Source organism: Pezoporus flaviventris, unplaced genomic scaffold (genome assembly GCF_033815535.1).
Source record: "Pezoporus flaviventris isolate CSIRO_AGI_PZ_B2104156 unplaced genomic scaffold, CSIRO_AGI_Pfla_v1 ptg000015l, whole genome shotgun sequence".
Lineage (NCBI taxonomy): Eukaryota > Metazoa > Chordata > Aves > Psittaciformes > Psittacidae > Pezoporus > Pezoporus flaviventris.
In genome coordinates this window covers 8,073,661-8,100,228 of record NW_026892563.1, presented here as the reverse complement: position 1 = coordinate 8,100,228, position 26,568 = coordinate 8,073,661, and the positions used below count along the sequence as shown (strand labels likewise).

Genomic DNA, 26,568 nt, shown 5'->3' with positions numbered 1-26,568 from the left:
CGCTATTTATGATCCCAAATAATGCGAGGCTCTTCATATAATTAAAGCATTGCATACAGTGTCTCCTGTATGTATTGCCTATGCTCTGTTTTGCAGAAAGAAGAAAAGTTGACAGTAATTGGTATAAGTCACTGAATCCCATTACAGTCCTCTACTGCAGAATGCATGGCTCTTGCTCTTTATGTTACCTTTATTTCATTTTCTCAGCTATTAGGCTTGTCCTTTTCCTAGAAAAATAAACTAGTTGACTTAAGGGAAAAAAAAAGCACTAACAGGTTCTCCTAGCTGAATTTCTTATAAATGATTTATTTTCTGCTCCCTTTCCTCCGTCACAGGAATAATCTGTAGGAAATGCAATGTGACAGCCACAAAATTGATATGTAGCATGATCTAATGGATAAGGTGGCTATTTACTGGATGGATGTCTGCAGTGACAGAAAGTCTGCCGCTTTTGTTACTTGGCTGTCGTTCTCATTCCTACTTCTTTCCATGTTCAACAGGGCCCAATGACGTAGCACTGTTTTAAGAAGTTCCAAAAGATAAAATATCCTGACACATGGAATGTCTTTTTTTTTTTCTTTGTGTCTTTGATGTATGTATTTTATCTCATAACTGAGATGAAAAGTGCCAATACAAGTCAATACAAGTCTTTTCTTCCGAAGTGGTTACCTACATTCTGATCCCAGGAGCAGTGCAAGTACAATATGTATAGTGGGTAAAGAAAGCTGGAGAGACATTGTGAGAGAATGCAACTAAAAGTAAGAATTTTTAAATTCTTATAATCACAATATTAAGTATGGCAGAGAACAGGAGGAAACATGTTGAAGCAAAAATTTTCATGATGGTGAAGCAGCAAGATGAACTTGAACTGTAGAGTTACTAAGTTACACACTTTCTGTAACTGGACATACATATATTTTGCCCTTGAACTATTGTTCCGAACAAAAACAAGAGAAAATTATAGGGTATTTATGATAAACACTTTGTTTTCAGGGCAGAGAAATACCACTGTGAAAGTATAGCTGAACATGTTTAGCCTCCCTCAGGAAACTAAAAAAAAATCTCTAGTGCTTTTATACTTGATGACAGGATTCTCTTGGGGTTTGATATTGCAATCTTTGAATACAGAAAATAATACAAATAGCAGAATCAGGAAATATCTGGGTTGTATTGGATAAACTAAATAGATTTGCTATCAATCACCATCTATCACAGTTGTTTTTTCAAGGTGTAGTCACTGACATGGGACTTCCCTGAGTTTTCCAATTTGCCGGTGTAATTTTTTTTCAAAAAGGATACTGAATTTGGAGCTATAAAGATGGATGCAGCTGCAGTCCAGATACTGTATTTAAAGTGTCTCTTCAGCTATGTATCTGGGAGTGTATACCTGAAATGAAGGAGAGAAGACATTTCGCTTAGCACTTCTGATAATTGTCTTTTGTGATCCCATAACTGTCTTAATAATAATGAATGCAGACGTAATAGTTTCTTTACTCCTTGACGTTATCCCATGTATGAGGTAAGGGATCATATTCACTGACTTAGCTGTAGCAACATGGAGGAACTACATATATGATGTGAATCATACATACTTTTTTAATGTGTCTGTATTTCTCTGTTCTGTCTTCCATTTTGTAAATACAGGAAATTAATTTGTATTTCCTAAGTGTATGACCTTGCAGGCTGTGTTAAAATACATGTTTGTCAAATGAGTCCTTGATACTAGCAAACTGGATTAGGAGAATACCTGAAGCCTAAAATTAAGAATAAATTTAACAGATTAATTTTGTTTTATGTTGGATTTTAGTATTAGATTTGAAATAGCTTATTACTGGTTTTCACTATATAAATGTTTTGATTGTGAATTTCATCTGTAGTGATTTTCTATTATTCTCAAAGTCAAAATCAGTTGATATGCTAAACCATAAATAAGTCCCTAAAGAATCTTGTCTTTATGGGTATGGTGCAATCAAATAATCTTGCTTTCCTTCCATTTAGAATTTACTATAAAAACTTAGCAAAATATCAAAGAGATTTCTAGTCTGGCTGTGCTTCACTTAAGGGTCTGCCATGTTGAGCAGAAATCAGTGTACCTGGTTAAACAAAGATTCTCTTCTTACTGTTGTGGAATCTGGTACCCTAAGAAACTTCTTACTACCTTGTGTGTGAGTAATACAGAGATGCAGCCACTGTGTACATAGTTGTAAATATTTTTAAAAGCTTTTAATTAACAGAGCAATTGCTAGAGGCTGTTTTCTTTTAGGTTTCCAGGAAGAAGCCCTGTTGATCAACAGGAACTTGATCAGGCCATGAAAATGATTATTTAGGTTAGTGTAATTAGTACATTGTATTTGGAGACTTACTCACAAGCGTGTCTTTTAATGCATGAATACATAAAAATGGCTTATTATATGAATGTTGTTTGACATTGCATTTTTTTATTGTGTTTGGGCTTTTTAAACTACTTCTGCTGCTATGCAGAATAAAAGAAGACAGTTTGCTGAAGATGTGGCAGTCAAACCTACAGGACGTGCTGATGGTGCACCTGAGGAGATCACTGATAGTGATTGTTTTCACTGTACTTCTTAATGGACGATGGATAACGCATTTGAACTTACAGTATCTGTTGTACTGACAAGAAGTCATCACAAAAAAGCTCTGCGGTTTATGGTTCAGCGCTTGCCTATTGGAAAATACACAATTAATACATCATATCTCTACTTTGTTCATTAGGCTCTGACAGAAACACGACATTCTTTTGTGAAACAGTTTCAAAATTAATTGCCTTTTCAGAAAATCTAAAATAGAAGCTTCTTATTTTATAATTTGACAAGCCTAATTGCTGGCATTTTCTGTAATATGTTGTCACCTCTACAAGACTTAAGGCCTCTTGTTTGAAGTATTAAATATGAATAGCTTTGATTGTCTTTCACAGTGTTTTGCTTTTTCCTTCCAGTGTTGTGCATTTTAAATGAAGAATATTACGCAAGTGTATTATCCTGCACACATTACTGTTTGTCACACTCAAGTTAAATTCTCTGTCGCTGTTCCTGAACACGGTGTGATCTGTGGTACTGCACTCAGGAAAAACTGATAGACACACTAGCTGCTAGCCTGAAATAATTAACTCCTTGGAAGTCAGGGTTCCTTCACCTTCACTGAACTTTGATGTGGAATGTCTGTCTTCAATGTCTAAGAATGGGGGGAAATAGAAGCTAAATATTGTATCATATAGAAATGTGTTTTATTTTTACCTTGAAATGCAAATACTGGGATCCATTCCATCTGTGTTGTCACATGTTGTTGTGGTTTAAACCCGGCTGGTAACTCAGAACCATGCAGCTGCTCGCTCACTCTCCCCCTTCTTTCTCCCCCTGCTCCCAGAGGGATGGGGAGGAGAATTGAAAAAATGTAACCCGCAGGTTGAGATGAGAACAGTCCAGTAACTAAGGTATAATAAAAACCACTGCTGCTACCATCAAAAATAATAATGACAAGGGAAATAACAAGGGGAGAGAATATGAAACTAAAAGGGGAAAAGGGAAAGAAAACAATAAACACAAGTGATGCACAATACAACCACTCGCCTCCCGCTGACCAATACCCGGCCCGACCTGAGCAGCAGCAATCTAGCCCTTCCAGGTAACTCCCCCCAGTTTATATACTGGGCATGATGTGCTGTGGTATGTAATACCCCTTTGGATAGTTTGGATCAGGTGTCCCATTTCTTCTTCCTCCCAGCTCCCCCTCTTCCCTGGCAGAGCATGAGACTGAAAAGTCCTTGATTGGGATAAACATTACTTAGCAACAATTAAAAACATCAATGTGTTATCAGTGTTGTTCTCAGACTAAAGTCAAAAACATAGCTCTGCAACAGCTACTAAGAAGGAGAAAAATAGTTGTTACAACTCAGCCCTGCACAAATGTTCACGTAAAGCTTGACTGTATTATATTCAAACGCTTATTGTTTCTAATTCTATATAATGGCCAAAAATGTTGCTGAGGTCACACCTAGGGTTTTAGTATTCTTCAGATATAGCTAGGTTTCTGGCAAAGGTCTGATTTGTGGTGTTGTAGAAAATTGGTCTTCCTGAGTGATCCTAACGTTTGGAAAAAGTGCAGTGTGTTAACTACTTCTGTTTCTGGTACTTCTCTAGATATAGCTATGAAGTTAGGTCTTTTGCTTCTTTGTGTCCATTTTTTGTGCTATGCACAGATTCTGCACCATAGAACAATTTGTTCTTATACTAGTAAAGCATTCATGCTGTGGGCATGTTGGGGCTCTTGACTAGTTTCTTAGTGATCAAGAGGCTGGGAGCTCTTGACTAGTTTTTTAGTGATGAGTGTGTACTCTGTTTCAGGAGAATTTTCTGTTATCACCAGCACAACTGTTTGGGTGCCTACAGTAAAATTCATATTATAGCTATAGTAATGAAAGTAAAGAGAATTTATAATATCAAATAAATCTATGTAAGTGTAATGCAGTAACAGAAAACAGCACTACAATACTAATATGTGTTATAGAAATATTCTATATATAGACATAGAGTTGTCTGTTTTGTATTATTTATTAATGAAGCAGGAGTCATCCCTGAAGAGCTTTTGGTAGCTTAGCATTTGAAAAAACTGGCATAGTGACAGCTCTTCTGCTAGATGGTATTCTGTCTTCTTCTTTTTTTTTTTTTTTTCCTCCTGGGAGCTTTAATTATAATCCAGACGTTTCAAGTGCTGTGGGTGGACACTTGGCAGGTGTAATATTACTGCAGGAGCAATTTTTCAATTTTTTAAAATATTGGTTTAGATGCATTTGTTAAATTGTGGAAACATCAGTTGAGTTTGCAGTATTTTAATACCATTTTATTTAACACTTTAAGAGGCAGTAATTGGCATTTCATCTGCGTGACTGGAGCTGGTGTGAAATAATAAGGAAGTGTAGATTATTGATTCTATATGGAGAGGGATATCCATTAAAAACTAACTGTGCTATAAGCCTTCAGAAAAGATAGTACAAAAATTTGTTTCCATGTGTTGGCCAAATAGCTGGTTAAGACTAATGTATAATTCTTACAACATGGGGCTTTCGGTGCTCTAAAGCCTGAAAAGTCATTAGCACAAAAGCAATTTTTTGTCTAGTTGTTTGCGTCAGAGGGTTCATCCCTCTAGTCGAATAAGCTCTGAGGAATTGCCCATTGCATAGGCATATATATATATATATTTAAGGATTTGTCATCTTAGAGAATAAGATGTAATTTCACAACAGCAAATACCTTGTCCAATTGATAATTGGAGTGCATGTGTTAAGGGTAAGGAATTTTAATGTTATCATGGCAACATTAAGGCGAGTATTTGAAACTAGCTTTTCTGTGGTAAAACCCCTAAACTTTACTAATTGCTAGGTGGATGGTTTAGTGTTCTTCATCCTCAGTCATTCACAGTGTCTGAGTATGTGCTCAAATAATATATGTACCAGAAAGAAAAGAAAGAGAAATGTTTCTTGCCTAGTATTATGTATCAACAGTTGTCCTTACTCAGAGCAGCCTGGAATATCTACTGCAGCTTTGAGATGCCAGCTAGAGCTCATGGCTCCTGCCTTACTTCCAGTACTGCAGGAAGCTAATGGGGATTCCAGTCTCATTTGTGTTTTCATGAGTCTTTCTTACCATTCTTTAAAGAAATATTCGTGGCTGAAGCTTAAACATTTTCTTATCATGGACTTCTCGAACATGGTCAAATGAAATTGCCTAGGATCTGTGTCATGAAGCAATGCAAAATCTGCTGTTTTGTTGACCCATCTTCCATGGGCTTCCCAGAAGTTTTTATCTGAGCCTTTTTATCCTGGACCCATATTAGGTATCATAGTGGCTTCAGTAAAGATTTTGCCTGAGGTTCCAATGTATTCCTAACACAGTTTTTTGAATTATACCAATTATACCATAACTGCAATCCCTGAAAATAGTGTCAATGGTGTGCTTGCTTGCTGATTGTGTATGACCTCTACCAATATCAATGACATGTCATATTAAAATAAATCCTTTTCATTCTATTATTTTGGAAATATTTCTATTGAGATTTGCACATTAAAATATGAAAGAACTCTAACATTTGAGTTAATGAAGCTGAGTTCTTATATCCACACTACATAGTTTGGCAAAAGCAGTTTCTAGAGTATTTGCTTCATTAAGGGCCTTTAAAACATTGAGTACTGACACAGCCCAATCTGAATACCTGAGAGGTACATGGATTTGTATTAAAAGTAAGCTTAAACCCTTCAAATAGCTTTTCTTGTGTCCAAATAAAGATAAATCTAACACACAAGGCCAGATTGAGACCTAGGAACTAAAAGACTTCAAAAATAGAGGTTTTCACCATACTTCATCTAGATGTTTTGCACTTTACAAACTACAATTACTGCAGCATATAGGAGAGGGTTGAGGTATATTCTTAAGATATTTTTCTAAGAAACTTTGTTACCATCATGAGTAGTGTTTGATTCATGAACAGTATTTGGTGCAGCCAGATAACAAGGAAAATGCCTTCCCCTCACCTAGTCAAGATATTAATCATCTTAGTTTGCTGAGTATTTTAAGGCCTGAATTTGAAGATCTGGTTACCTCCAAGTTTTGCAGAGAAGAAATTTTGAAACATTTTGAATTACTGGGAAGCAGAGTATTCATATAATGGATATTTGCTTCATAAAGTGTTGCCATGGTTGAGAACAGAGGAAGAAATGCTATTCAGAACATTAAAAAAAAATCTTTTTTTCTCAATAATTTAAATATTGGAAGGAAATGATCTAGAATCACTCTTTTCATTTTAAAAGCCCTTGCAATGCTCAATTTCCTGGGGTTTTAAAATGGTGCAGCATGCAACTATTTTGTTTATTAACATACATCTCTCACCCTTTCCACTTTTTATGGTAACTCCAAAATGTTTTTCTTTTATCTCCAGATCCATTGGTCTTTTTTTATTTTTTCTTCTGTATTCTGCTGTCTAAAAGAGGGCTGCCAGCTTATGAGTGTGAGCTGCCAAAGTGCTTAGGCAGCTCAAGTCTGGCTCCAGGAACCAGGTTATGGCAGGTATCTGGTGGAAGAGGACATTAGTGTGGGGCTTTTGAAACATTTAAAACCCCAGCAGGTGCAGATTCTACAGTTCAGCTGCATTCCCTTTTTATCCTGATAGTCCTCTGCTGGGGAACCACACTCACAGCTTTTAGGCTTTCAGATCAGGTACATAGAAATGATATAAGTACACCCAGCCATATAAAAACTTTGGTATATAATTTACGGATTAAAGTTATGTTCCATCATGATCTTAAAGTAAAAATTGTGAGGGTGAATCAGGTGTTATCTTCAGAAGAACACTGCACAGGGAGAGCGGTTGGTTTCACTTTCCATTTATAAAATGAAGTTGATGTGTAGAGTGTGCTACTTTCAAGTGATATGAAAATTGGCTCTAGTTATAGAAATGTAGTTTTGTGTGTGTTTAACCTGCTTTCCCTGTAATTAGATATATTTTAGTGCTATTAGGGCTGCCTGGGATATGTTTTAGAAGTCTTTTAATGCACACTGCAGATGTTGACGACCCAAGAAGGCCTTCAGTGCATGTGAGATGTAGACTTACGTTCTGCCAAAATACACCCTGGTGAGCCTTAATGCTGTAGGATAAGACATAAACAGGTATTATCTGCATTTTAATGTCTAACCATAAAAATGTGAATTTAAGGTAAAGGAACACCTGTGGAATTCTTGGGCATTTTGAATTTTTATTTAATCCATCATTCCTTGCCACTACTTAGAGTAAACTGATGGATGAGTAACATTACTAGTACATTCTTAGTAACATTACTAGGAAGTTACTAAATATTTTAGGGGGAAAAAAAAGAAAACCCCACAAAGAAAAACAAAACAAAAAACAAAAAATAACATTTCAAGCTGTAGTTTTTATTACTCATTTGTATCCCATAAAGTAGTATGGACTCACTTTTCAGTCAAAGAAACAAGAAAAAAGATTCATAAAACAAAATGCTGAAACAAAAAGGGAGGGAAGTGAGCCACATCTAGTATGTCTGTGCAGTGAACCTAACTTCTATTACATTTTAGGGCATGATGAAGTAGCTGTGGGATGTGGAATATATCAGAGAGGACTTTAGAGAGAAGCAATGTAGAGACAAAATGGAAGTTTATGATAAGCCCTTAAACTGCAACTAGTATAAAAACATTATATTATTTTGCATACCAAGCAGGAAAATAACTTCCATCAAGGTGTCTGGTTCTAAAGGTAGGTACAGCTTTTCCTCTATAGGACACTGAGCAATTAAACAAGTGTAACATGTTTTGCAGGGTTGAAACTTTTAGATGTTATTTGAGTTTCTGTAAAAAATATGAGAGGAACATTGAGGAGACTGTATTGTTGTCTTTAGATCTCAGTGAAATACTGTAAAGGCATCGCTGCAGATTGACTTTAAAAGTGTCTCATATGAAGATATTTTATACAATCTTGGGACTTAAAACTGGAGCGAGTTGCTATCCAAGAGAAAATGTCCTGATTTCCTGCAGTTATTGAAATGGGATCCTTGATGTATCTGGCTTGCAAACATCATCATCATCACAGTATGCCTCTTAGTTGCAAACAGAGTTCTTAGTGCTCACAGGAACATACTAGGCCTTCGGGAATATATGCTTTCATCAAAGAAAGCAAGGCTGTGGAAAACTTGTATGTTATTGAAATTTTGGGCTCTTCAGGACAACTATCATTACTTCTTGTGCACATAATATAATAAAATTATAATAAAATATGGTTGTAGTGTTTGACTGAAGTCTTTAGCTGCCAGAGGAATACTAGCAAATGTTAATACTCATAAAAGTCCATTAAACACCTGCAATATAAAGTTGTATCACCATACCTGTATGTAAACTTTCCTTATAGAGTTAGTGGATTGATTGATCTGTCAGAAAGGTATAACAGTGCCCCAGGAAATCTTCAACTATAGAATTTTACAAACACTTCAAACTGTCTTTGGTTCCTTCTTTTCTTCCATTTTTGGGGGGGGTTTGGTTGTTGCATCTTGGTGGGCTCATTCATACAGAAATTAGAATACTGGCCAGCTATGTATTTCTTTTCCACTGATTGATGTGCACTGTGGTATGTAGGTGGTTTCCTGAGGATAAGAGTGCTTTTGTGTAAAAGTGGTGATTTTGCTTTCTTCAGAAGAACTTTGATATTTCCAATTAGTAGCTGTGAGGAAGTTTTTCTTCAAGAGGCATTGGCACAAACAGTTGGAATTTATAATTATATTCTTCAAAGCATCATAATAGGTAATACTAATTCGTTAGAACTCATACAGTGAATGAAACAAACCTCTTTCATAACCTCCTTCTCTCTGAATGATCACTGCCTAGAACAGATATTGATATACCATATTTGAGGCAATTTCAGGATGGGAGAGGTTGCATAGGGAACTGAGGGTTTTCTTTAATTTTCAGCTACTTAATACCCCGATATTTAAGATCCTGCTATTAAGAAGGAGGTTGGCCCAGTAGCTTACTGGATGGTAAGAGCTTTTCAAATGACTATGTAAAAGTGCATATTTTGACTTCTGAGAGTTTACCATTACAGATTTGGGATTACTCAGATTCCAAAGTGTCATTTTCTTGTTACACAGTTTCATATTTGTAAGCTAAGCTTACGTCTTTATTTTTTAATATTTTTTTTTGAGGACTGTTTTCTTAAATCACATTTAGAAACTTTGTCTCCATTAGGCAGAATAATTGTAGAATGTTAAAATGAGGTAGCATGGTATGTTACAGGAGATCTAGCAGTGATTTTTTTCTTTTCAGTTGGTTGCCTGTGTGCTAACTACTGTTGTTTGAAAACTATAATAAACCAAAAAAAAAGTAAGATTTTTTTTAATTTCTTTTGCTGTTGATAAATTATTTAATTAGCTATTTGAGAACAGCCCTAGAATAATTGTTTTCTTCTTGTTTTCATTACATGAGTTTGGCCATGTCAATTATTTATCTACGTAAAATTAGGAAGGTTATTTGTAGACTGTCATTTAGCCATTTATCGTGTAGGAGGATCTTTGCCTTATTTCTATCATCGTAAATCTGAAATATTCCAGCCCCAAGATCCAGGCTTGCAATAGTTATTCAGGTGAAACTGGAACTTTGATAAAATTTTTGTTAAAAGAAATATTTGCTGTATAATGCCTTAACTGTCTTGCTATAAAAAATATGTTCCCACCAAGTGGGAGTTAGGAGCCTGATTTATTTTATAGGCAGTATGCAGCACTCACTTAAAATAATTCTGTCATAAAAGGAGGAAGATCATGTTAAGTCTTGGAATAGTTGTGGTTAGAAGGGACTTCTAGAACTCAGTACAGGGTCAAATTAGATCAGGTTGCTTAGCTCCTTGTCTGCTCAAGTCTTGAATATCTCCAGAAATCCCTGCACAAGACTAAATTAGTGTTCCTCAAGACCAGCCAGCTCTGTAGTTCTTTTATTTGCCCTATTCACTTTTCTCAGGATTTTATGGGCACTTTTGCAGGAGTTGCATGTGACCTTCACATTCCTGTCATGCCCCTTAGTTTCCAAGAGCCTAGTTTAAACAGTACCATTTTAATCTATGGTACAAGATTTATATGCTATGTTACTGAACAGTAATTCTGTTCTTTTACAGTGCTAAGTTATCCGCTTTCCACTTTCACTGAAATGAGTCTTTGCATGTTTTCTGTGTGGATGTGAAATCACAGGGACATTAAAGGGGTCTTGAGATTATTGCAAAAAGTTTGGTTACCATACATTTAGATGCATATGTTTTAAATGTCAATGTGGTCAATTCAAAATGAGTTACTTTTTACAGGAGCTCTTGTGAAACAGATTTTCTAAAATGTCAGTGAACCCAAGAACGTAGGATAGAGAGAAGCTGTTGTAATGAATAGCAAACTATTAGTCAAAACACCTTTTAAATTTTAGAATGCATAATTGATTATGGATATCTTTTCAATTTATTTGAAATTCATTTGATCTAATTAAAAGCAGATAAAAATTATTTTAAAACATTAAATGTGTTCCTGCTGAAACATTCTTTATCTTACTTTTTTAATTATGGCATTCAAGATATTTTTATGTATTCTATAAATTAATTCTGATGGTTTTGTTATATAAACTTATATTGTTTTGTGTAGAACTGAAAAATATCGACTATGAAATATTTGCGTTCAGGTTTTCACTATATTTATGTAGAACTACAGCACATGAAAGTTCAGCGAAGTGAGGAAGTTTGAGACTCAGTGAGCTTTGCCGCTATTTCTCCAATTTGTCAATTTGGTGGATAAAAAAAAAATCATATTTGTGGGATTTCAAATTATTTTCAGACTGTGTAGCCTCTGATGCTTTCATCTTGGTTTCTCATAGCAGAACTCTCTCTAGAATGAGACTCTTCAGATTGCTACAGTGGTACAGTTATACAATCACAGAATGGTTTGGATTGGAAGGGATCTTTAAAGTTCACATAATCCACCCCCGTGCAATAAGCAGGGACATTTTCAACTAGTTCAGATTGCTTAGTGTCCTGTCTGACCTTGAATGTTTCCAGGGAAGGGGAATTTATAACCTCACTGGAAACCTGTTCCAGTTTTTCACCATTCTCACTGTAAAAAAAAAAAAAAAAAAATCTTCCTTATATCTAGTCTGACTCTCTCCTCTAGGTTTAAAAACATTACCCCTTGTCCTGTTGCTACAGGCCCTATTAAAAAGCCTGTCCCCATATAGAGGAGCTTTAAAGTGGAAGTACCACAGTGCTCAACAAAATTATTTAAACTGCTGTAAATATTTCAGAATCTGAATAAAATTAATTTCCATTCTAGGAAAAGTGAAAATCTGAAGGTGACATTTGTCCCCACATCACAATGCCTATCTTTGTGGCTGAAGTCATTTAGTAGGTGTAAAATGGCTAAATTTCCTGTAACTTTTACGAAAAGTTTCCTAGCTTTGAAGATAACAGCAAATTTGGGAAACAATAATGAACTACATAAAAAAATAAACAGTAGTTTATAAGTACCTCTGACTAAAGGCTCTTTATAGTCCTGATTAATTTAACGCTGTGTGACACTAAACAAAACTAGTATTACTCATACATTTTTGACATTTTTTGATTTAAATTCCAGCATTCAAAGAATAATGTCAGGCAGTTGCCCGAGCAAGCCTACACTCTACAGTAAATAACACTTGCTAATGAGTGCTGATGTGCATTGGAGACTGAGCATCTGATTAACATGCGTAGAAGAAGCTGAAGTTAAACTTCTTGAACTATATAAATCCATGCATTGTGTAGCCTGCTCTCTCCCAGTGCTACATACATCATGTCTATACACAATCCATATAGTGTGCTAACATTTCCATAGCCTTCCAGAAGGCCCAGTAATTCTGTGAAGAGCATGCCAAGTTAGACATAATGTCCCCTGTTGCATTAATACTAGCGGAAGTGCTGTGTGACTCTGCAGCCTGTTCTGATTCAGCCATTGGAAACCTCACCCAGGCAAGCCAAAGACAGTACTCATGTTACAGAAGTGCCTCTTTGTGTACCCAGGCTAATTAAGTTTTGGGGACTTCCATGACTCAAAAAAATATCAATGCTAGTGATATTGAAAAGAAATATATACTTGATTTAACTATTCAGTATAGCAAGATGAAAAGGAGTGCCTATGTGCATGTGCCGGAAAATGCACTGAGTTTAACTGTTCATGACACTCTAGAAAGGAGGATGAGTCATCCAAGTGTATGTCAGTACTAAAGGTTCATCTGAGTCAATAAAAATTATGTTTGAAAAAAATACATTTGAAAGCAGTGCTACCTCAGATGCACTAAGAGTTTCCTTTTGATTCAGCTACCAAAATATGTTTGGTTTTGAGGATGACTGCTCACTGGCAAAGACTGAATACATAATTTCATTACTTATTTCTTTTTTGTATGCTATCTTCTTGTCTTTTAACATTCTTTCATCTTTTTCTTAAAGTTAAAATGGTGATTAGGTTTTTCCTTATCAATAAGTGTTAATAAAATTAAAAAAAAATGAGTTAGTGGAGAAGCATGACAAGAAAGGCAAGAACTTTTGCCTTCTGCTCTTCCTCCATAGACAAACTGGATAACTTGCTGCAATGACTTAGGTCTATGCAGTTGTCTGAGTTAGGGTAGTCTCTCTATATATCTTATTGTTGTGTTGATCCTGATAACTGTAAACATTTTTCTTACATGAGAAAAGTGTCTGAAGCAATAAGAACTGAAAGTTTAGGCTGCAGAAGTTGGAACGTTAGCTTTAACCATCAGAGTTCTCTCTGTGGTCGGTGCTAACAAAGCCAGTTCTCAGCTAATTCAGCTGGGTTTGTGGCCCTAAGGGGGGTCCTAAATTCACTATGGGCTGATACTCCCACCTTAGGGGGGTATCTTCTAGCCCATTCTTCAGTGCTTCAGGAAAGCTGACTTCCCAAGGGAAGTAAAAGTCAGTTGCAGTGAGCAGTGTCACCATGTTGCAAACACAGTAATGGAGCTGCCATGTATGAGCCGTTATGTAGAGTCAAACTGAGTTTTGTTGTAAAGCTTTTATCCAAATTACATATCAGGTTTCCTTGGTCAGAGAACCGATCTAGATGAAGTCTTTTGTTTACATGGGATTCATAATACAAATAATAGCAACACTGCATAATTAGGGAGTTTGCCCTTTTTTGTTTTCTTCCTAATGGTAATGACTGTGATTTCGTTTATTTGAATAGTTGCCCCTATTCAGAAGCTTGACTATTTGTCTGTTAAAAGTAAAACCAGTAGTAGAGGTTTGTCTGTTTTATTTGCTTCAAAGATGACACTGTGTACTACATATGAAAGACTTCCAAAGTAATATGTCTGAAATTTGGCTTATCATTTATACACTTCAGATTTTCTTTGCAGCGAGGATTTAAGCTGTAAACTCATGAAAAATGTACTGCTAAAGACTGTCCATCTATAAAAGGAGAATCCAAACTCACTCAAAGAACATCTTTATATGTGAGGAAACACAGCACATGCAGTATTCTGTACCTTATTGTGTAAATATTAAATTGTTCTATAAGATTCAGAAGATCAGTAATCCAAAAGACAAAATGTCATTAAATCTGTCTCTGCCATTCAAAAGTTTGTGCTAATGTTTGTGATTTAAATCAAGACTGAAGACATTCCCTTTTTTTCCTGTCTTCTAATAACCACATCTGGAAAAATAAATTATTGGAATTACAAATGTTCGTGGAAACAGTCTGCTGTGGAACCAGTGCTCCCTTAAATGAGAATTTCAGTTTAGAGTTACTGAAATTATATCTTTTAATTTTAGCAATAGATATTATGGATTATATACTTTTTTGAAATATATATTTTAGTGCTATTAAAAAACTACTGTTGATATTATATTTTTCCTGCTCTACTTGGATACTGTATCAGTAGGTTTTATTTTGTTGTTCCAAACAGATTTTAGGGGTTTAATACTATAATTCTATTACAATTAGCATCTGTTCTTAATCTAGTTTCATTCTGACAAAAAATATAATACACTGAATTTTGAAAAAAAATAGCCTGGTTAGTGATGTGATTAATTTCAAAATCTTATTTTCAAATGACATTAATAGAGAAGATAGAAGGTCTAATTAAAGTGGATTCAAGTTGTATTGAATAAAACTCATAAGGAAATTTTATATGAAAATAGGATAGATAATGACTATTTTGGGTTTGACTTTTAAAATGTCATGCGTCTAATTAATAAATAATGGATTCCCTTTGCTTTCAGAGCTAAGAAGATAGTTCAACTTTATAAATTTTAGTGATTCCAAGGACAGGGAGCATTTTAACATAACTTCAGGAAGTTCTGTTACGCATGATGAAACCTCTAATATTTTAATTATCACATAATTAATCTTACAGTAGACTTCAACAAAGGAAAGGTAAATTGGAAAACTTTACAAAGAACATATTTTTGCATTTTGGGTGCCAGAAAGCCTTGTATACTGGCTTCAGAAGAGTATGATAAAGTATGCAAAGGAGATAATAACGATTATCTGTAGAGCCTATAAAATAATTGGAGGCTGTGGTGAGACTGGTCTTCACTCTGATAGCTCTTCTGCTTTTTTGACATCAGAACTTTCTGTACCTCTCTGGTGTCGGGTAAGCACTAGATGAGGGTAAAACAAAGACAAGGTATGAGTTACTATGAAACATTTATTTGCTTATTCTTTTTTACATTTAATTTGGAAAGAAATGACTAAAATTCCTAAAAAGAACAGTGATGGCTATACTAACATAATTGTGTCTTTCAATACATCTGTACTTCTGTTCTGTATGGGTATGGCCCCTGAAGTGTAATTTTTTTTTTATTTTAAAATAGAAATAACAAGTTATTTTTCAGAAACTTAAGGAGGGGTGAGTATCCTTCTCTGTAATGGCACTAGAAAAGTAGAGTGACTCCTTGTGTTGAGGGGAGAATACCCTTTTACAAGAACTGAGTAGAAGTGCCAGGAGGGTCTGTTGTCATTACTTGAATATCAGTGTCCAGATATGAACTGGCTCCTGCCCTGCTCTGGGAGTATGTGTCCTGTCCCACAAACATGAACTGCCTTCAGACCATTGCCAAGACCTGCCCCTAGATCAGTTTTAAAGGGTGGAGATGGGTGTTCTGCGCCTGCTGGAGGTGTCATGATAGCTAACTTGTTGAAATGCAGGATAATATTTGGTTTATTACCTATGAGAAGAGTGTGGCATCTTTAAAGAGGGTATTAAACTTTCCTCTCAGTTGGTCAGTAGTAGTAATTTTTAAAATTCATCAGTTACTCCTCTGTGTTAATTCCTTGAAAGATGAAGTTAGACTGTGAAAAAAGAAAGTCTCTAGCACAAATGCTGGGAGACAGATTGGAGCTCTGACGGTAGAGAGGCAAACCACTTGTGCAGTGTTTGACTTCCAGCTGGCCAGCACAGAGTTTCTGCAACAGAATGGGTGCCTTGTGTTCTAACAGGAGAAAAGAGTGAAGGAAGAAAGGATGGCTTGTATGGCTCAAGTTATTGCTCAGTGCTCCCTGTGAGTCAGTAATGGCCTAATTAAGCTGTGCCTGATGTGTCGTTCTTCCCTCATGGCTGGGACAATATCTTTTGCTGTTGTAATAGTAATCCGGCATCAATGAAAGAAAATGTCAGTCACTTTCATGGAACATCCTTGCAGAACTGAACAAACTGTAAACAAGGATGTTGGGGAGAGAAATTCAATCTTTAATATATTTAGCAGGGCATGAGGAAGTATTAGTAATCCCTCTTATTAAAATTGACTTAAAAGATCTGTTAAGATTAGCTCAATGCCTTTTCTTTATTGTTTCACAGAGTGAGGCATCAAATATTTTGGCTGCAAGAACAGGCTGATTCTTTAAAGTCTCACTAAGGGTAACTTCTGTAAACTAAGATTTTCATTCTCTTTTACTGATGTCTATTCAGCAAAATTTACAGATTTGCAAACTGAACTTGAGACAATTACTTTAAAAAGTTACATAAAGATTTGTGACTTACGCCCTTCCGCCTTCCTGGATTGTACCTGTCTTTTCATTTTTCTAGTACTGGTTCAGCAGCCTCAGGACCTAGGCAAACTGCAAGGTACCTCTGGTTCTTTGTTCCAGAGCCTGTCACACTTTGGGCACAGCTGGACTGCACTACCTCTCCCTTCCAGACTCTGTGGTCTGACTTTCTTGCTCCTGCTGGAGGCATAAATCTTCTCCCAGCCTAAGGTCTCAGTTATTTATCTGCCCCAGGAGTCTGAAGGATTTTTGTGTCCGCTAATTTTATTGTAAGCTGATTTTTCCCATTTATATAACCTTGAATCTTCTGTCTAGTGTCATGCCTAACCTTGAATTCTTTGTCTTTACAATGCCTTTTCTCTTTTAATTTATTCTCTCTCTCCATCTGTGATATTTGGTTGCTAGATTCCCCAGATGAACTGGTAATAATAGGCCAATAATACTGTAACATGCATAAGAAATAACATCTAACTTGTCTTACTGTAATAATCTTCTTACAGTCTAGTCAGCCCTCAAATGAGAAGTGTAATCTAAATGCATACGTATCTGCAAAGGAAAATAAAAAGTCAGAAATCTCTTTTCAGCTAAGGTTTTACCCTTTGTAATTTTTCTGAAAAAAAAAAAAATAGGGAAAAGTACCATGAAATTTTTATGAACAGAATAAAACTATATGCATGTTACAGATACTCAGTTTGCTGTGTTATGATTACTCTGCTATCATGTATTTTACTGGAGTTGTTATTGTGGACCCAGTGCTTGAAAATTTGAGTGCTTATAAATCTCATGGTTTATGAAACGGAAGTACATTCTCAAGAAATTGAAGTACATTTCTACCCTTTGTGCTCATGAGAGACAATTTATGACTTGTTCTTAATCCTCTTACACTCCATTCCTTTTGCCTTCTTTAGCAGCTCCTTCCCTTCCTCTTTCCTTTCCCTTCAGCCTGTTTTCCCTTATTCTAGGATTTACCTATGCTGATTTATTTCATAACATAAAGTCTACTAACAGTTTTATGCTAATGAGAATTTTTGGAGCTTTGATTCATAATTTTTGGAGGGGCAGTGTTAATGAACAGATGCTTTGTGCCTTCTCTAATCAAGACATTTTTCAGTTATTTGGTGCTGGTCACTGAACTGCTGTCACAATTACTGGCTTCCATGTAGCTCTGAATAGAGAGCTTTTCATGGAATACTGGTTATTCATGGGATATTCACTTCTCACAATATTAACCTCTTCCATATTCTGTCTGATGAATGAGGTGATTAAATAATTTACTTGTTTGATAAGATTTATTTCTTAAATTTACATAGAGAGAACTATGTCTATTATAGATTTTTGGGAAAGAAGAAAATAGGAATGACAATGAAGGTGAGATTAGTAGGATGGAGCTTGATGTTTTAAGGTTTCTGACTGTATTTACACCAAAAAATTTACAACTACATTAATATATCAATTCATATATTCAGTTTATTTCCTGATTTTCTCTTTTTTTTTAATTTCCATCTGGTTTTCTCTTTTTAGGTAACTTTGGCATAAGATTGTTCCAGTTGCTGTGTGAATTTGGAAAATGAAAAATACACTTTAGAAATTATTTCAGTATAATTAGTGCCGACAGCATTCTTGAATATGTACATGCATGTACATGTTAATATGCAGTTGAGTTATTACATGAAATACCCAAATGCTTCACTCTACTGTAAAACATGGGGGAATATTAAATTCCCATGTTTTTCTGAGATGTTAATTCTAAGACTGAAGCTTGTGAAGTTGACCATGGTAGTGTAGGGTTTCTTTTCCTTACAAATATATTTTGTGAATTCCTTCCTCAGTCCTTCTTTAAGTTCAGGTTTAATTTCATTTATGATAAAACAGGAGTCTTATCTTCCAGAAGATAAGAAGAAGGTCTCACATTTTTGGTGGTTTGTTTTTGTTTTTTTTTTAAGGTAAATCCCTTGGATTTCCTTCAGCTCCCCTAATTTTATGTAAACATCAGCAATTGCAGCCAACAGCGTATCAGTGAAACCAAGCAAATTGTCTGTGGTTTGACCTTTGTTTAAAATGAAGACAGTAGGTTAAAATAATATGTAAAACTGCCATATGTAAGTCCCTTGAGTCTTTCTAGTCATGAAGATTCTAAGAAATTTCTAGGTTAAGTTTTTGCTTTGTTAGTCTTGCTCACAGAAAGTAATTTCTGTTTTTTTTTTTTATTTCAGGTTTACAGTTATTATTTCTTTTTCTTTACTCTGTATATTTTTTCTCATTGTCCTTTTTGTCTTCCGAGTTCCCCAAATCCCTTCATTAATTGTTTGTCTAATAAAAAATAAGCAAGTAGGGGAGAGGTGATCATTACCTTGCTTATCCACTTGACTAATGTTATAGATAGCTTATATATTGATTAAGATCATACAGTTCTGTCTGGTTTTATATTACTGCCAGTCAAACTATGGGTTGGCAAATGGGTAGCACACTGATCAATTTGTGTTCTGTAGTCCTTCCTCTGTCCTGTAGTCCTTCTCATTTTCCCCACCTGTTCCATCAGTGTGTTTTTTAAGAAGAAAAACTATGTAAACCAAGAATCCAACATGCAGCTGCTTTGGGCATTTTTAAAAATTTGGGTTTGGATAAATTTGTAATACAGGGGGAGTAACAAATCAACATGCATAGAAATGGCACAGGAGATTCTTCTGAACATTTTCATTCTAGTAGGTAAAGGGTGCTGGCTATAGGTCACAGCCTGAAAAAAACGTTTCAAGCAAGGTTATTTTCCACAGGAATTTCTAATAAAAGACTAGGCATTTATTTCAGCAAGCCATTGACTCGCCATGCGTTTTTTTTTCTTCATTGTTTTCAAAGCTCCATACTTCAACTTAACAGACACTTTTCCAAGACAAAATGAATATATTTGATGCTTCTTTGAGCCCTTTTTTTCTGAAGACTTACTGCAATGTCAGTCTGGTGAAGACATTCAATCTATTTGAGAAAGAAGACTTAATTACCCTGTTGGCAGAAAAATAACAACCTTCTTAAGGTTAAGGATGATATATGTTACAGTAGTATAGGGTGTCTTGAGGTATTTTTAAATGCTGATTAATGGAAGGTATGCTTCCAAGACCCTAAAAAATCAATGGCAACTTTTATTTTAAGTTTTACTTGTAATACATCTGTAATTAATATGTCCTGCTGGGGATGCTACCATGCTGTGTCTTTATTTTCTTTCTGAAATCTTGAAAACACCAAACAAACAAACAAAAAAAAACCAAAAAAAACCCCACAAAACAAACAAACAAAAAAAAAATTGAAAAGGAGAATTTTTGACTGTCCTAGATGTATTTCAACCTAAACTTTATGAATAGCTTAAATCCTGCAAAAAGGAAGAAAGGCAGACACACTGGCAGTTATGAAGGCTTAGTTCTATTTTTCCCTTATGATACAAAGTAATTATAGTCTATTATCAAAATGTCATTGTACTCCTATTCCCAGAGAGATTCAGTAATATTATGGGCACAGCTCGTTCATAGTGTCAGAGAAGGGTCTATTGATCAATTCCACTTTTTAAAGAATGTTAAAATGTTCCCTTGGAAGTGCATAGGTCTTGTGCTGTCTCTCTGGAAAAAAATAGCTTTTGTTCTGAAAGATTAGGTATCAAAATAAAGTATCTCTGATTTAGTCATATATTTGATTTTAATTTTGTGCTGTATAGAGTAAGTAATAGCCAACTTCAGGAATACTGTGCATGATGTGACTTTCATACTGTCACATGTTCATGCCGTTATTTAAAACTATAGTCAAAGCTATTTCTCATACTAAATGCAAGCAGAAAATAGATTTGCTGAGTATTATTAGTTAAACAGATAATTCAAGAGGTTGAGCATGGTGGGTAAATCATATGTGAATCTATCCAATACTGTTTTCAGATATTTTAGGTAGTCAAGTGGCAGTATGTATGTTAACTAGAAATCAGCTTAGTTGGAATGGTTTGTGCAAGGTGTGAAAACTGTCTAGAAAACAAGGATTCCCACTGCCCTAGAATATTTTTGGTGTTTTTAATTTGCTTGTTCCATGAATCAGAAACAAGACTTTACCAAAAAATGAAGGGACTGAAAAGAGCTCTTGCCTCGGGTGAGCAGTCAGAGAGAAATGAAGAGTCATGCCAGAATAGCCAATAGCACTAAAGTTTGTGCTGTATGCATAAATATTTATTGATTGAGGTAAAAATTAGTCTAACACTGGAAACTGTGCTTGAATCTCTTCTCTATTTAAGAAATCTTCTGTAGGGATTGATACTTTCTGCAAAAAATATAGTTTTCATTAAATTTCTGGCTACCTCTAATGAGTGTTGCAGTGAGTACCAGAACGACGCTGCTGACAGGAAAGTAAATGTTTTTTTGTGTAATATGATTTCCTAATTCTGCATTGCTCTGTGGTGAAAATGGATGATGTGCAATGTAGGTCAGCATGATGTCAATTCTAGCAAATTAAAATACAGATGCTTCCTCTCAAATCAGTCAAAGCATCTGTGAAACTTCACAAATTAGAAATAATGTGGACATGTGAATCTACTTGACACTGCACAAAATAATCCCTGTTTTTTATTGTGGCTCTCAATAGCTTTCAGACATAAAAAAAATATGTCAGAATTTATAGGTGCACATTTTGCGCAGTGACTAAACTATACAAAATTGTATTTCTATATTTTTTAAAATTAATGCATTAATTAATCAGATCAGAAATTTGACTTGTATTTTAGAAAGGGTAAATCAGTTTTTACCATTGATATTTGTGGGAAACCCCCAACTATTTCCTTTTGTCTTTTGCTGACGCTGCATACAAAATGTGAACTGTGTTTTAGCTACTTACTGTAATGAGGCCTAGATCCAGTACAATTCCAAGTATGACTTATTAACATATATATGCTTCTTGGATCCTCACTAGAATATGCCTGAGGCTTATTTTTGTCTAACTCCAGGTTTATTTTTGCCTCATGAAAGAGTGCCTACTATGTACTTAAACTTGATATCACTTTCTGGGTGTTAGGGTTTTTTTTTGTTGTTTTGGGTTTTTTTAATGAGTTGGTGGGGGTGACGGTTGCAAAATATTTTTCACATTTTTCTTTTGAATTGCACCTTAATTACCAAGTCCAGTTTGTGTTTTGGCTTTATTATTTATAATTATTTATATATATAAATATTATTTATTATATATATAAATATTTATATTTAGTTCTGGCTTAATTGTTTGAATTAATGGTATGTGCATAAATTACAAATTCTTGAATCTGCAGCAGTTTCTTACAAACGGTATCAATAGTATAATTTTAAGAGGGAGTAAGGGGTGTACATTCCTTACCATAAAAAAAGTACTTGAAATAAGGTAGGCACCAATCTCTCTTATGCAACAGAACCCTGTTGAAAATGGATGTATTTGAAAGAATCCTACTAGTCAGTTGTAAGATATTTTACTCCTTTACTTTGTGTCATACTTTTCATATTTATTATGTAACTAGCAAAGTGTATTTACAAAGGCAATTACGTGCTTCCTTTTCTTTTTGATGTTTGCACTAACTAAAGCCATTGTTTCATTTCAGTTTGGAAGACGTTACATTGAAGATATTTTTAATGATTTTCGAGATGGACGAAGACTTCTGGAGCTCCTGGAATGTTTTACAGGCCAAAAACTTGTATGTGTATATTCACAGGTTTACCGAATATTGAAGTCCTTTTGGTGTGATAATTGTAGTAGGTTGTATTTGTTAATTCCCACTGTTAATGAGAGTCTGTAAAAACTATAATTTAGGTTGTTTTTTTCTTTTACTTTCATTTGAAATTGAGAAAACATTGAAACTGAGAGCTGCATTGGACAGTAAGCCTTTAGTAGGCATATATTTGGAATTAAAATGTTCTAGGTTGTTGTATGTATTTATTAAGGAAGTGTGGCAAAGAGAAGCAAGACAGAGGCAAGGTTTGTTAAGACATAGATTTTAGCTGGAGTCAGAAATTATCACTAGGAGTTTGTGCCAAATGCAAGGAAAAGAATTCAATGTATAGAATTAGAATGTTTCTCTAGCAAATTTTGCACATGTATTGAAGTTGTACATGTCTGAAAAGTGAAAAACAGCTTGTTCTTATTAACCTGGAAATTTTAAAGGATACTCCACACATATTTTTGAATATCCTCTCTTGTGCTCCTGCTTGGACTATATGAGCCTGGGATCTTTCTCTGAAATTGTCTCGTAAAAGAGTAATGAAACAGTCTGGGAGTTTGAAAATCTTGAGAGAATATATTTGTAAATAAATACTAAACAAGCTGATGTGTTGTTGCTTGATTGTCATGGTAATGTTCCTAAATTCTGCCATGGAGAAGATGACTAATCATAATAGAAACAATTTGAATTATCTGATTTTCTACACATTTCAGTGATTCATTCACTGACAACTGTCAAGGTACCAAATTACCTTCCAACTGTGGATCCAGTTCGTTTCACACTTGCCTTTATTTCATATTGGGAAGCTACAAATGTGCAATGTATGGTAATGTGCTCACTGTTGTCATAAACTTATTAAGTGGAAAACTGCAGGTGTAATATAATATTTAAGTTACATATAGTGTATTCTAGTTTCTGATTTTGGGCAGTCAAGTTTGTTTTAATTTTTTTGTAGGCAAAAGAAAAGGGGTCCACAAGAGTTCATGCTCTGAACAATGTCAACAAAGCACTCCAGGTTTTGCAGAGATATAATGTAAGTAATCAGCCAGACAGAACATCCTATAGATAGTATATTTAATATTTTGTAAGTGTTGGATCAAACTCTGGCCTATAGTATAAAATTACTGGAATCAAGGAAGTTTTATTAATATGACTTGGATACTTTATCATTCAGCACCAAGTTGGAATGTGTTTCAGAGTTTAAAATCTTTTGCCAGAAAGTGTGTGAACAATATATCTGTAACGGGTGCTACCTTAAGCCAGATCAACATGCACACTTTTTTGGTAATGCATGGTGTTTAAAATATATTTTTAAAGGTTAATTACAAGAGTTCATCCGTAGCAGTTTAGAAGGTGTTACCTATCAAAACATCTACTCACAAGCTCTGACAATTATGCATTCTGAAAAACTGAGGCTTTTCCTGCAAGAAATCTTTTTGGTAAAATTTCATTGCTGTCTGTTCCTTGTGGTTCATAACATTAAGGAAATGAATCATATCAAAACCACTTTCCAGTCTACTTTGTCAGGATTGACTTTTCAAGCTGGTATCCTGTGCATCATTTTTGAGTAAATATTCTCATATTTTCCTTACGTAAGCATTCTAATGGACCCATAACTTTAGCAGTTATTCTCAGTGACCGACAAGTTATATCATGTCTTCTCCTCAAGAATAAATTAAAATAAACTATTACATTCACTTAAACTTAACATTAAGATGTAATGGTAATGTATTCTGTGCTGCATATTATATTTTCAATAGATGCAGTAGGTCACTAAACATGCTTGAGTTCAGCTGCTAAATAAAGTTATTGATTTTATAAATATAAGGTAATCTAGCTGAATATTTGTGCATAAATGAAAGTGACCTTATAAGGCTGGCATAAAGACCTCCAGCTTGATTTTTCTTTTTTTTTAAAATGGAATTTCATGTAAATTTGTAGAAGAAACAGCTTCCAATTCTTCAAAATCTGCAATATTTGGCACCGTTGAAAAAAATCTATGATACGCTATTTTGCAGTATACAAGAAGGTTTTGATAGCATACCTGGAATGTGGTTACAGATTTTCATAGTAAATGCTTTTAAAAGTATTTATTGACTATGTACTAGCTAAATCCATTAATGTGCTTTTCATTCAGTTCCCAGAACACAGCAATAATCTCTTTCAAATACAGAAAGAAAAAAGAATATTCAATTTGAAGAATATAGAAGAAAAAACATCCTTTTAGAAATTGAAATTCTCATCCATTGGCCATTATGTTCATGTAATGAAAACTTTATAAGCTATACACAACATAAAAATTAGTATAGTGTGCATATATATACTATACCAAATTAGTGTGCAGCCCAAAGATCTGCCTCTGTGTCCTCAACCTTCAAGATCATTTCTATGGGACTTCAGGAATGTAAAATTAATGGTTCTAAAGCTATTAAAGACTGTGACTAATCAAGTTTTTCTTCTGGTGTGTGCCATCTTTGCTCTGAGGGTCTGCAGTCATCTAGGCGGTAACAGCTTTGAAAATGCTGCTGCTTCCAGTCAATCCATTTTACAGATTTTTTTTCTTTTTTTTTATACAGTTTTGGGGTGGGGAGGTACCCCACTGTAGCCTCAAGCAACACTAAGGCAAACTGAGAAGTTTTCCTCTGTTTCAGTAAGATATATGTAATTTCCATGTGTTCAGGCTTCCGTTTCCAAAAACAGAGGAAGGATTTGGCCCGTAGAACGTGTAGGTGATAGCCCAATAAGCTTTGTAGTTGGTCACTTGCTGTGTGGACCCTATTTGAAATTTAGGGTATAATGTCTAAGTTCCACTTGGGAAATGTTCCAAGACACTGTTGGTTACAATGAATTAGCAGTCTCTTACGCTTTTAGTACAAAATTATGAATCCTTAGTAAAGAGTTGAGGCTTGTTTTGAATATGCAAAACCTTTAGTCATTCTACAGATGTAACTTCGAATAGCTTCAGAAGTAGAGATATGCAGACTGTAATTTATGAAGGAATGGGGTACTTTGCCATATAAATATTAGTTCTGACCATGAAAAAAACCACATCTATGAAACAGTGAGGATGCAAATTTTTAGATTCATAGTTTCCATCCAAAAGTGCAGGTCTCAGCTTGTATCATCTTATAATCACATCTGTGAATTTGGCTTTCTTTATTTACATAACATGAAAAGTGAGGGAGTGTAAAGGATCATTTCACTGTGGAGGAAAGAATATTTCAGGGTGGTGAATGCTGATGCATACTATAGTTGTGGAAAACAGCAATACTAAACAAACTAATGTGGAAAAGATTTGCTTAGATCACAATCATTTGTTCCTCTGTATTCCAGAACACATCCTGACTTGCCTTATACATTGTAGAATTTAATTAAGACAAAATAAATTCTGTTAGAATTTAAATATGTAGAAAGATATCTTAGGTCTGTAGGTTCTTACAGTGTCTAGATGTGTGTGTGTAGCTTTCAGCAAAGTGCATTATGTAAGGTAGTAGGAAGCATAATAGAGGTTTTTTGTGTCACTCATCAGTTTTGTGATTTGTAATTGTAGAGACTTAACTCAAAAAATCTTTTATGTTAACTATTATTTTTAATTGTATGTTTTCACAACATGCTATAACTGCTGTAATTGGAAGTCTAGATCACTGCATGCTTTTTGCTAGGCCATTAATTGTGTCATTTATGAAACATTAATTTAATGTTTACTAAATAACAGAAACCAGATGAGAGATTTACTCTGGCTCATCCCTCCATCTCCCTTGCCATAAAGAAAGTATAACACCAACCTCTTAGACTTGCTATTAATCTTATACGAATATATTTTTGCTTCTTTAATAGGTTGATTTGGTAAATATTGGGAGCTCAGACATTGTGGATGGAAATCATAAGCTGACCCTTGGTTTGATCTGGAATATAATTCTCCACTGGCAGGTGGGTGGTACTGCTTCTTACTTTTCATGAAGTACCTTTATTCTACTGATCTTATTTCCCGTTATTATATAGCAACAACCTACAAAGTAAACATAAGCATTGCAAATAATGTCCTCAATCTGCAAGTTTTATGGAAGTCTGTTTACATTTTGTCTAGAATATTAAGAAACTTAAGAAGATAAAATAGTTGTTAGAGCATTAGGAGCAGGCCTTTTGATTCTTTTTTTCCCAGTCAGATGTTGCAAGAGAATATATAATAAAATTATTGTTAGAAAAATGGATAGGAAAAGCCAACATGGATGTATAGCTTTCATAGTCAGTTTTCTTTTTAATATCTTAAAGAGAGTGACTTTTATATTTAAACAAA

At 34.8% G+C, this 26,568-nt stretch overlaps 1 protein-coding gene across 14 annotated transcripts in view; it reads left to right on the top strand.

The window, feature by feature from the left end:
- Positions 1 to 26,568, top strand: part of DMD (dystrophin) — a 1,205,254-nt gene that overhangs the window by 354,249 nt on the left and 824,437 nt on the right. For all 14 annotated transcript variants that reach the window (XM_061453343.1, XM_061453346.1, XM_061453349.1 and 11 more), the window contains exons 3-5: positions 22,155 to 22,247; positions 23,227 to 23,304; positions 26,109 to 26,201. In XM_061453343.1, the coding sequence (XP_061309327.1) occupies positions 22,155 to 22,247; positions 23,227 to 23,304; positions 26,109 to 26,201 (264 nt within the window). The remainder of the gene's footprint in view (positions 1 to 22,154; positions 22,248 to 23,226; positions 23,305 to 26,108; positions 26,202 to 26,568) is intronic.